Source organism: Pelobates fuscus, chromosome 1 (assembly GCF_036172605.1).
Source record: "Pelobates fuscus isolate aPelFus1 chromosome 1, aPelFus1.pri, whole genome shotgun sequence".
NCBI classification, from domain to species: Eukaryota; Metazoa; Chordata; class Amphibia; order Anura; family Pelobatidae; genus Pelobates; species Pelobates fuscus.
In genome coordinates, this window is record NC_086317.1 from 87813505 (window position 1) to 87826570 (window position 13066).

At 37.3% G+C, this 13066-nt stretch overlaps 1 protein-coding gene across 1 annotated transcript in view; it reads left to right on the forward strand.

The window, feature by feature from the left end:
• PIPOX (pipecolic acid and sarcosine oxidase) overlaps positions 1-7239 on the forward strand; it is a 52943-nt gene extending 45704 nt beyond the window's left edge. Inside the window, exons 6-8 of the mRNA XM_063450003.1 lie at positions 2008-2166; positions 5274-5349; positions 5432-7239. Coding sequence (XP_063306073.1) covers positions 2008-2166; positions 5274-5349; positions 5432-5541 — 345 coding nt within the window. The 3' untranslated portion in view covers positions 5542-7239. The remainder of the gene's footprint in view (positions 1-2007; positions 2167-5273; positions 5350-5431) is intronic.
• Positions 7240-13066: the final 5827 nt, after the last annotated feature.

Here is a 13066-nt window from a genome sequence, read left to right on the forward strand (position 1 = left end):
TCTTGGGTTTGTTCGTACGAACAGCCGATAGGGAGCGAGTGTTCTGCTCAATTCATTAGAGGGAAAGTGCAGAATCAGAGGCACAGAGAGAAAGACGCTGAAGGCGGCCAGGCAGCTTAACTCCTGAACGGGGTCTCAGGACATGGATCATAGTCGGTGGGCAGGAAGCCAGCTTCCACACTCCTCCAGGAGTTCATGGCAAACTTTGTGGAAAAGAGCGTTTGTCACGATATCTAACAGGGAAAAAAATCTCGAAACTAGGGTTTAGTCACAACTTGGCTATTTTACCATACATTTGTCATTTGTGGAGGGGACACACATAGTACTGCCATGGCACACTAACAGTAAAGGAATATATTAGTAAGTATGAAATAATTTTCCTGTTTTCTGGCAATATCCATGGCAACACTTACGCATGGGTTATACCCAAGCAAATTTCAGGGTGGTAAAATAACTTTCAACTTGAGCCTTTATCCAAGCCATATTGGAGAAATTGGAAAATGACTGAGGCAGAGACACTGGAAGTATCAATCTGATTCCTAATATCCCAGTCAAAAAAATATGTCCCATATGCAATGATGAAGACTTTTTCCTCGCTTGCAAACGAGTAGAAATCAGGAGAACCCTTTGTTTCTGAATCTTGTTTTATAAATCTCCACACCTTCGGAGGATTGTGATGGACAAAAGGACCCTGATATAGGAGAACCCAAAATTCCTTGGAGAGATAGCAGAGCTACTATTGTCAGTTGCAGAAGTAAGGGTAACCAAGGACTCCTCTGCCAATAAGGTATTACTGCCAGAACTTCGGTCCCCTCCTGTGATATCTTTTGTTGGACTCGAAAGTCAGAGGAAGTGGAGGATATATATAACATTTTCTTAAATAGTACAGCGGTATAATCACCACTTATGGATATGTAGCTCCTTAGGGGTAAGTATCACAGCATTCAGATGAATATAAAATATAAAAATATAAAAAGTAAACAATAGTGCTTACTGTGTAAAACCAAAATAGGGTAGAAATATAAATGGTAATTTACTCACATTTAGTAGAGCAGTAACACCACTCAAGAGATTGCGCTTGCGTGGTATAATCCCCACCAAGGATATAATGTTGAGTAGATTCTCCACTAATTATGTGTGTGTTTTAATATTGTTTTTAAGCATTAAAGTTTATTTGGCTTACACCTCTTTTATAGTGCAAGACCATTTATTATACTTTTTATGCTTTTCATTACTTTTATTATTTTATATTGTTCCTGGCACATGTAAAAACTCCTGAAGTATCTACTCCACTCTATATCTAATCCCTGGCAAAGATTGTCCTCAGGAGAATCTACACAACATTATATCTTTGGTGGGGATCATACCACCCAAGCACTATCTCTCTCGAGTGGTGTTACTGCTCTACTAAATGTGCCCAATGTTTTAGTCCTATCGTAGATGACATCGACCCCAACAAACACATAAATTGCTTGTCTGTTATCCACTTCCTCTGTGAGAAACTCATTTTTGTTGATTGTAGACAAACTACACTGCAAAGAAAGTAAATGCTAAATATTACCTGCAGTTAAGATGTTCCAAGGAACAACATAATCTAGTGAAAGAGCACAAAAGAAAATATCATTAAAGAATTCAGTCAGACTTTTAAACCCAGCGTCCCTGGATAAAAAAATCTAAAAAATAATCAATGAAAAGATTATTAAATTAAAATAGTTTTGTTGCATTTTATATAGTATTTTTATTGGTGTAAAAATCACTGCCTTACAACCGGGAAACCCAGGTTTGAATCCCATTCAAGACACCTCAGCAGTAAGTGTCCTTAGGCATGACAATTAAGGCTATATATCTGCCTATCTCAATCGTCATAGATTGTAAGCTCATTTGAGCAATGTCTTCTACCTCTTTCTATAACTGTAAAGTGCAGCATAATATGTTGTTGCTATATAAATAATAAATTGTCTTAGATTTTCATACTATTTACTTTACTGTATCCTTTCCATTAAACAGGTTTGCCTCCACGGTGGAAATGAGGCAGAAGTAGAAGAACGAGATCTAGTGGTAGAAGATCCAAAAGTTAAGGATATCTCAATTCTCTGCAGATTCATTAGCAACTATCTCCCAGACTTACACCCTGCGCCTGCTGTCATTGAGCAATGCATGTATACGGTGAGCATATTTGGAACATGTTGACGCTATGTAAATAATAGTACGTGTCCTGTGATGTTGGGGTAAACAAGAGTAAATATCAATCTAAGAAAGAATACGTAGAGTTTTCTAGCAATTTCCATGGAGAAAATCAAGGAGAGCTGATATTTGCTTTATATATATAAATGGAAAAAAAAATAACTGTTGGAGATTGTTTTGTTACAACAGCAGCAAAGCCTTTTAGCCAATCAATGCCATTTGGGTCACCTGACTCTAGGCCAAGGTTAATATGGAACAGTGGTTCATCACTTTTATTGGCATGGAGGCAAATGATAAACATGGCATACACTTGCAATCCATCTTTAATAGGTATTGATGAATGAATAATATATAGCAAAATAATTTCAGCAAAACACCTCCATTGGACTGCCCCATTGCCAAAGAGGTCTCCATTGAATCAAGGATGGCATTACTGCTACAGTAAACGGTTTATTGTGGCAGTTTCATGGAAACTGACATATATATCATACATGTTCCATCCAATGGAGGCCTAGTGACAAATTAAAGAACCACGCATGGACATGGACCAAAATCACATCTCAGGGCTTAACTATATAAATCATAGGAAACCCAATTACTAACACAGCAATGATGAAAGCAAATCATCATTTATATTTACAAATATGAACAGGCTGCACATATACACACCTCCTACCATTAAGATGTGGCAATGCACACATTTAAAGGGACACTATGTTCACCAGAACAACTACAACTTAATGTAGTTGTTCTGGTGAATATAGTTAGTCCCTTCAAGCTTTTTGTAGTAAACACTGTCTTTTCAGATAAAAGGCCGTGTTTACACTGCTCCCTAGGGACACCTCCTGTGGCCACTCCTCAGATGGCTACTAGAGATGCTTCCTGGGGCAGTGTTGCACAGTGCAGCCCTGACATTCACTGTCTCCATAATGAGATGCTGATTGGCCAGGTTGGCATTTGGCTCCGCTCCCCAGCCCGTCCCATTGGCAATGTCAGCTAATCCAATGCTTTCCTGAGTTCATCACTTCTAATGTCAGCCAAGGAGGCAGATCAAGGGAAGAGCCAGCACCAAAAAACTGGAATAAAGGTAAGATTTGACTACATTTGGGGGGTGGAGGGGAGGTCAGGGGGTGCTAGATTGGGGATTTTAATATTATAGGGTCAGGAATACATGTTTAAGGAGAAGTAGTGAACTAGTAGTACCGCAATATTTTGTTATTTATGTACAGAGATAGGGATCTGTGTTGGAAATAAATAATATTAAGTTGGAAACTGTTTATGAGATACAATACTCCTTTAACTCTGATCAAAAACCCAAGGAGAGTTAAGCCTCTGTTTGGTATCATAGAAAATACTGGTTCAGTTTTCCAATTAAGGCGTCAGTGAGTTATATGTCAATATCTATTCAGAGGATTAAAGAGCTGTACATCCAGCTAGCATTTAGTTGATGGCCTGATCTTTTCATCTTATCATATTTTTATATTCCAGAATTAATATGAACCAGCAAAAACTGAACAAGGCAAAATATTATGTTATTATTATTTTTTAAGGATGATATTTCTTGGATTGGCACCTTTTCATGTTATATTATTTAACTCCATAAAATAAACATACCCTGAGTATGTACAGCAAGGAAAATACCCAGCTGTGCCAGAGCAGTGGGTGGTATAGCAAGATGAAAATGTGGAGTCTTGTATTTAGTTAGGAGGGAAAGGGGGTGCATTGGGTTAATTAGCAGCGCAGCTGCAGTTCTTGTAGTAAGGTAAAAATTCAAGACTTCGTGTTGAGTTGTGTTAAGCTATATAGATTATTGTAAAGGTGAGGTCCAATCATTTAATAGTTATGTAATACTGTATATTATAAATGCTACACTAGAAGTAACTATCAGCAATGCCGAAGTATAAATAGCTGCTATGGGAAATGGCACATAGAGTCCAGCTCACAAACAGGTGTAAAACAATACAAGACATGCTTATTGTGCATTTTATTTAAACTTTGTGTAAAACCACCATAAGTAAACTTTCTGTATTCTGATTGGCTATATGGAATTCTTACCAAATTGAAATACACTAGGAATTCAAATATGAGCATGAGAAATTAACTATTAGCAGCTACCAGTTAGAGGTGCCATCAGACACTTTGGGGCCTCTTGGGAAACCCTAGACATACCCTTCCAGACAAATGTACACCTAGCTATAAAGATAGATAATCAAAGAGACACAACTTTCCAGGTACCCACTTCAATACAAATTTCCAAATACACACACATCCAGGCACACACACACACACACACACACACAAAGACACACTGCCATACACAGTGTCGCATATACATATACACATTCTGAAGGTCACACACAAAATACCAGATGCACACTGTTAGTTAGTGCTCATAAGCATATATCAAACTTCTCCAGATGCACTTGTCATAGAACACCAGGAACACAAGTCTGTATTACTAAGTCTATAGTGTCCCTCTGCTCCCGCCCCCCTCAGCAGTTAAAGGGTTAAAAAAATATTTTCTCACTTACCTTATTCCAGCACAGGATTCAATGAGGGGGAGCCTAATGCGCATGTGCAATGAGCACAGTGCGCATTAAGCGTTTCCTATAGGGAAGCATGGAATCGTTGTTTTCCTATAGGGGATTTGAAGACTCTGGATGTCCTCATGCAACGCAAAACAGCAGGAAGCGCCTCTAGTGGTTGTTTGGTAGACAGCGACTAGAGGCAGTCTTATCCCTGCAATGTAATCATTGCAGTTTCTCTGAATCGGCAGTGTTTTACATTGCAGAGATGAGGGGGACAGGGAAACTGCACCCACACCACTTCAATGAGATGAAGTGGCCCGGGTGCCTTTAGTGTCCCTTTAATCATCACTACCATTTTAATTTGTATGTTATGCATGTACATGATTGACTGATTGCTGCATATGTTGGTGTTATGTTAGTAACTTTTAGTCCTTTTCACTGGATGGAGCCGTACACTAAAGAATATAGGAGGCAAAAGGTTGGGAATGTGCAGTGTAGCATTAAAATAATGTAACATTAACACAGTGTATTGTTATGTTTATCAATCTTTCCTTTATTTAGGTCACCCCAGACCAAAATGCTATATTAGATCACCATCCACTGCACAAAAATATCACCATTGGAGCGGGATTTTCAGGTGAGATGAAACAATACAATAAAATATTGCCTTGAAATGCAACTTGGTCCAGTGGTAATGCTATTTCGTTCTTTTACAATAGGTCATGGCTTCAAGCTATCTCCTTTGGTTGGAAAGATCTTGAGTGAGCTCTGCACTGGGGCACCTCCATCCTACGATCTTAAACCATTTCAAATCACTCGCTTCAAATAACTTTCCTTTAACCAATAGAAAGAATTCATGTCTGTGTGTTATCGTGGCCGATCAGTCATTGTGAAGATGTTTAGAATTTTGAATCTGCATTAAATAGAATGTTTGTCAGGATATATCTAATTTCACATTGTGATCAGTTGCTTATTTTATTGTAGAATGGAAGACGGCCAGATTAGGCAGGAAGTTATTTGGATTACATAAAAGAGATCAAGGGGAAAACAAAAACAAGAACAAGGTTGACAAAGATTAGGTTGAGTTGGGGAAACAAGACTTGTAGAGAGGTAATGAGGACAAAAAGAAAAAGGAAAGCAGGGAACAATGATCTGAGTAAAAAAGGTGGTAGAGTTTGATGGCGGCAAGGAAAAAAAATGTGGACAAAAAGATGGGAAGAATCAGTAAAGGAAGACTTTGGGAAAAGGCGTTAGAAAAGGAGACAAATGTAGGAAAAACTGGCAACAGAGCGATATAAAACTATATAGAGAAAAAAACTAATAGAGAAAGGGTGACAAGATACACAATGCTTATATGTAATCCGAACATTTTATATATGGTAGATACTGTGATGATGATTTAACATATCACATAGTAATAGTAATAATTGTAATAGTAATAATAGTAATAGATAGTAATATCTGGACTGTGTAAACCTCATTAAGTGACCACAGGAAAGCATACAGTTAAAGAGAGTATATTAAAACAGTTTATGGAGTAAGTTTTGTAGTTATGTCCCATGTTATGTTTAGTGTAGGCTCCACCAATACTGTAATACTATGATGCAGTGGTGAGCTTAAAAACAATATAGATATGATTATGCTTAAGTCAAGTGAGTGTAAGTAGACTTGAAAGATTTCATACTTTATTATAATTTAGTCACACATTATTTTTGTGTGTGTGCATTTCCTTAACCCCTTAAGGACCAAACTTCTTTAATAAAAGGGAATTGTGACATGTCACACATGTCATGTGTCCTTAAGGGGAGGGACACTATAGGCACCCAGACTATTTCATCTTATTGAAGTGTCCCTGTGTGTCCCTGTCCCCCTTAGTCCTGCAATGCACTGTTTACATGGCAGTACTAAGACTGCCTTTTGTGGCTGTCTACCCGAGGAGGATGTGCAGCATCAGATAAAAACCGATATGAAAGCATAAGGATCCCATCGGATATTGGCACTGGAATCGGGTATGTGAATAAAGGGTTTGTTTTTTTAACTCTTTATGTGCCAGGAGACCCGTGAGGGGGGGTGCATGGGGCACAACTACAACTATAAGTTTTGTTTTAAATGGTCACACATGATCCCAAAGCACTTTAGATTGCTGAAATCTTTTATGTGTGAAGAGTGTGTTCTCTCTTTTCATTTTACAAAGGTGAAGATTTAATCAGAAATGCCCCCCTCCCCCTACCCCTCCCCAGACCTTCAATTAGAAAACCAGTCCTGTTACTTCTTGATTTTAGCTCAGTAAAGCTAAATTCAACAGCTTTGCAAAGACTTCTCATTGAGCTGCATAAAGGAAGACTGTGATTGGACATCCAAAGAAAGTCTAGGTCGGGGATGGGTTACAAAGGAGAACTGCAGCTTTTGCGAGCTGTTTTTAGATATATGCCAATGGAAAAATGCATAATTGGATGCATACATGTTTTAATTTAGGGCATGTATTCTAAACAGTGATTTTTATTTTTTCCTATTTGGGCAGTGAAGTGTATAAAGGAAGACTGTGATTGGACATCCAAAGAAAGTCTAGGTCGGGGATGGGTTACAAAGGAGAACTGCAGCTTTTGCGAGCTGTTTTTAGATATATGCCAATGGAAAAATGCATAATTGGATGCATACATGTTTTAATTTAGGGCATGTATTCTAAACAGTGATTTTTATTTTTTCCTATTTGGGCAGTGAAGTGTCCCGTTCCTATACTTTGTGTATAACTTTAACATGTTACTCCAACATCCATGACCACGTCTTCTTTTATAAGTGGTGCCTATTGAGGGAGGAATCTGGCTGTGCAGTGTTTCTGCCTGAACTCTGCTCTGGATTGCCTAATGTCAATTCTGTGCATATGTTTTGTTTGTCATCAGCACACAATGCAGACTGGTGACAGCCTTTCTCTGATTTCTAATGTGTACCCACTCTGTTCCATGTACACAATTCAAAATACTCTCTGTGCATTGTTCATCATTCCTCCTCAACCCAGGGTTCTGGTTTCTAACAAAAAACTGGTCTCTAGAACCCATTATTATGGATGATATCTGGTCTAACTATTGAGCTGCGCCCTAACTGCCTCGTGTGCCTCATCGGACTTGAACCATCTGTTGTTAACTGCAAGGTTTTAATGAAACCCCTTGTGTACACATAAATCTATCTAAAAATGATTCATGGTTAGGGGATAGCCACTAAACGTTGATTTTATTCATAGATCAAGCAAAAAATGACCAATAGAGGGGGAAAAACAATATTTTGTATAATATATCTTTAATAACTACATAAATATATGAGCATTGATTTTTATTTTTTTCTTCATGTTTTTCCTTTATTGGTTACTTCTCGCTTGATCTGTGGACCAAATGATGCAAAAATCCACATATCAGTGTACAGCAAAATATATACATACATTTATATTTTGCAGTACACTGATTGGGTCAATATTCACACTCTATTGGTTTGTCTGGGTTATTTTTCCCAATACGATCCCATGGGTGAAATGCATCTGAACCAGATTGCTACATGTATAAAACCTGAATTGCCCAAAAGAAAACCAAAACAAAATTCAGACAATTCGATTTGAACAAACCATTTTTTACAATGCACACGTCTACTAGTAACCAGGGACTATTCTTTTTATACAATGTGCAAGGGTTTAAAACAATCTTAGCAATCTAATAATGCTAATTAAATGACACGTGTTAAATTACTATATACAATATTTGATGAAACCCTAGTGATTAATAATATAATGTTGAATATTTACACAAATATTAGCATGACACATTGTTTTTATGTTGTATCTTCACTGTTTTAGTTTTTTACTGTTTTGGTGAGATGTCCGGTTTTGCTATATGTGTGATAGGGTTAACCAAACGTCTCTATAAAACGTCTCTATTATATGTTATGTAGAAACTAAATAAACTAAATATACAAGCATTCTTGAAATATCCTAATTCCATGCACCTTCATATCAATGATGTCATTATGGCTGATGTGAAATTGAATGTGTGCATACATAAATTGATCTCATCAAAAACAGGCGATCTGTAAAACCAGGCCACCAAACAGCAGATATGCACGGCTACAACAAAAAGCTATAAATCTGCCGGATGTCACCTAAAACACCAACTAATTTGCCTTTCCCAAGCTCTTCAAATAAAATATGTGCTTAATAGGTATAATGTAGCTGTCATCGCCCAACATCAAGGTTTTTCATGGCCGGATATAAAAAACAAAGCAAATTTAACGACTACAGCACCTCTCCTGCAAATTGTAAATGTGTGTCCATAAAATTGTTTGTATTAATAGAATAAAATCAGATGACCCACATTCTGCAGCAGTGATGATTACATTGTATTTGTGATGCATGAGAGAATGCCCAAACTGTAATCTTCTGGGTCTGTAACATTTTTTATGTATGCATCACAAGTAATTCTCCCTGTGCAGTACCATAAAGCATCTTGTCTATTTTTATGCTATTATCTAGTCGATTCAGAGTAAAGCACTTACATCTATAGGATCCTCTTGTCTAGGCACAAATATTATATATTTTCCAAGTACACACTAGGTGCCGGGAAGACTTTGATGGATGTCAGAACGCATTGTAAAATATGCTACATAGCCTAAGATGTTTGCTGGGAGTTATTACGTTTTTGAATTTAAATGGTCATTCCAAGCACTATAACCACTTCAGTGTTCTGTAGTGGTCATGATAAAGGACACTGTATGTGCTATGTAACTCCATCTCCGTCCGCATTATTAGCCATGCTGTTGTGGTTATGATTCTCAAAACAATTCATCAGTGGGAAAAACTGAATGCGATACACTTGAATAAGTAAATGGAATCTGCTACCAGCTATTCATTTGCTTGTGAGTTCCGATTTATGCAGATAGTCATTGATTTATTTTAGGAATTAGTGACAATGCACAACATGCAATAAAGTGTCAATGGCACAGATTTATAACGCGCAAAGTTATTAACCTACAAAAAAAAAAGGGTATAACCACATACACTGATAATAAATAACACTATTTTACTTTATAAAGTGGTTCAGAGACCAACATCAATTCATCACATAAGCATTGGAGAGAATAAAAGAAATGGATAATATATAACGTAGTATATATAATAATGAAAGAATATATAGCCATAAAAAATATTACTCACAATGAGCATAGATCACAATGACAATGTCATCCAGACAGGTCAAGGACGGGACTATTCTGTAGAATATTCACTTCACTTTTTGATCGTTCCTTTTGGAAGTCTCCACCTAAGTCAGGACCTACAATTTCTTCAAAGAGACTCTGTGAGAGAGCCAAGCTATTGTTGGTGTACTTTAATGGAGGTTCGAGGCCAATGCAATTTATAGAGTATTGATTGGTGCTCATTGTTTGTGAGTGATATTCATGTATGGCTTTATATATTTTTTAATTAGTAAAACATACTACATGATACATTATCCATGCCTCCTGATTCTATCCAATGTTAGATTTTGATTTTGATGTAGTTATAGACTTTTCCTATGTGTTTTAAATCACTTTGCACTGTATGAATTTGCCCTGTTAATACCTTACTGTTTATTTTGCTTGCATGTGGTCGATAAGAGGCAATCCAGTTCACTAGGCAACACTTCTTTGAAATTATATCAGTAAATATAATTGTTTAACTTAGTGACAATGCATGTATTTGATATAATATATTTTGTAAATAAACTAAACTCAATCAGCATCTGCCATTAAGTACAAGGTGCTCCTGTTAAGAAAACTATAGGAGGCGAGGAATTAGCAGCTTCTGGTGTGAGTGCAAATTAGGAGAAGCAAATCCTTGGGGATGCCTGCAGAATTGAGATGATAAATGTCCACTTAAAGGATTTCTAAAATGAAACACTGAGAATTGGGGCTGCTAGTACACTGAAAGTCTTGAAAAACTAGTGTATGTTTCTGTACATGTGCTAACATTCAAATGTGCTGTTACGGGGTTTCTTCAACCACCATGACCACTTCAATGATTTAAAGTGGTCATGATGGTATAAGTCAGTATGTGAAGAGTTTCTGCTTGAAACATTGCACTTACATACAGAGACATGTGACATTGGTAGCCCAGAACTCAGACATTGCCTAATGTCAATTCTGTGCATACGTTTAGTCTGTTGTCAGCACACACTGAATGCAGATATCAGACTTAGAAATGTTCACATTGTAGGCACAACATCTGCAAAGGTAAGCTAGCTATCACCTTACGCCCTCCCAACTTCCTCTTCCTTCATTGGTTAGTTATTGCTTTTTTTGTGTGTGTGAGCATCTGTCTATATATGTGTGATTGTACCCAAGTGCCAGTACCCAAGAAAATACACAAGGAAATTCAAAATAAGGGATTATTGGTTTTATTGAACATCAGGTTGACAGCAGAATGGGGTATTCTGTCAGGACAGTGAGGGTCGACTTGCCCAGGACCCTGCAAATCCCCAGGGTGGCCTAACACGGATCTCAATTTGGGAAGTGTCTCTGGTATCCTCAAGAATGATTTGGAATTTCCTACCTGATATGAAACACACTGGAATTCTACAGAGAGAAGATTCCCTGGTCTATTATAAGATGGACACATACCAGATGTCTTTCTATGTATTCAGAGAATTAGTGTCTGACCTAAATAGCTGATCTAAATAGTCTTTTGATAGATTAACTCATAGTATTTGTTTTCCTTAATGAAAGCACGGAACGCATCATCACATATATCTACTAAGTCAGGCTTTAATGATACCCATTTGTCTGAGCGCAAGAGAGTTAGTTAGTAATTCAATTAATTATATTAGCACACCTGTGCTCAGACAGGGAACCTTACACAGCGTGTAAGGATTGGAAATGGAAAAGAGGGTTATGAAATAAATCATCGATATTTAAAGAAACTGTATGATAGAAGAACACTCCTCACTACAATCCAATCATTTTCTAACCACAGTTAATAAATAAGACCTGCAAATTAATCTGTTCTTACCATATTGCAGCTCATATATTTCCAAGCGCTATCTTCTGTGGACTTTCCCAGATGTATATCGTTTTGTTGGGGTTGTTTTTTTTTCTACCACTGAGAGATATTAAATCCACATCCTACAGCTCAGATTCATGCATTTTATTTATAAGACAGAGAGCAAGCTCTGATAATAAACCGATATCTTACAGCTTAGCAAAATAGATAGTTTTTAAACCACATGTAAAGAATTCCCATTGCTCCCTATTAATTATACATAGCAGCTGTGTAAAAACGATGAAAGCCAAAACCGTGTTTACAAAAAGAGGTTCTTCTCTGTATATCGCTGTCACATTTATTTTTGTCTCTTTGCTTTTTTTACGTTTTTTTTAGATTTTTTTATCCAACCTAATGTATTTATTTGAACTCGTTGTTTATATTTCCTGGGGGGTTATCTTACACTGGGGATTGATGACACTAATAGCGCCATTCTACATCATGACTCTCGCTTGGAAATTTCATGGGCTGGTCACGCTGAAAATGTCCTGATTTCATGCATTGTAAGAAGATGAAAAAGAAGAAAATTCCTAATGAAAACACTCATGTATAACCCCGTGCGTTCCTGGGAGAGTTATTTGCTCTGACTAATGTCTGGAAACAGACAAAACAGCACATCATGTAAAATTACACACCTACAAAAAGAATTGTTACTAAAAGAATGCTCAAGGTTACTGGAAACATGGCAGCCAGCCAAGAGAGAATATTACTGAAAAAATATGGTATTGTAGCCACTGACAATAAGTAAAAGTGGCTTCTTAGTCACTACTTGAAGCAGGGCTGCAGAGGACACAAGGTGATTTCGGATGAGTCAAATGTAGCGGGACACACAGAGACATAACAAATAATACTGGCATGAGTAGAAGACAAAAGTCTTGGGATGAATTAAAGAACTTTAGTAAACACAAGATAAATACTTTTGATATTGGGCAAATTGTCAAAATTCTGTCCAGACATACCTTCCAAACAGTAACCATAGAAGGTTAGTGGGCGTTACTTGCTTGGGATTGATAAGAGCTATACGTGAACTACTTAGATTTGACTCCTTTGTATTGTCATTGAAGTAGTGGGTTTGCCAGCAATAAACCCACAACTAGATAAGCAGGAATTTACACACAGAACATGATACAGCTTAGACACTTCCTGGTTCCGGTCACGTGACCGCTGGGACCGCCTCTCTCTGATGTTGCTGGCAAATCCACTACTTCAAGTAAGAGTTTTTAACCTTTTGTTTAAATAAATACTGTGTTTGATACTATTCAATTTGGGCTCCTGCCTCTCCATTTGTTTATACTGCCTA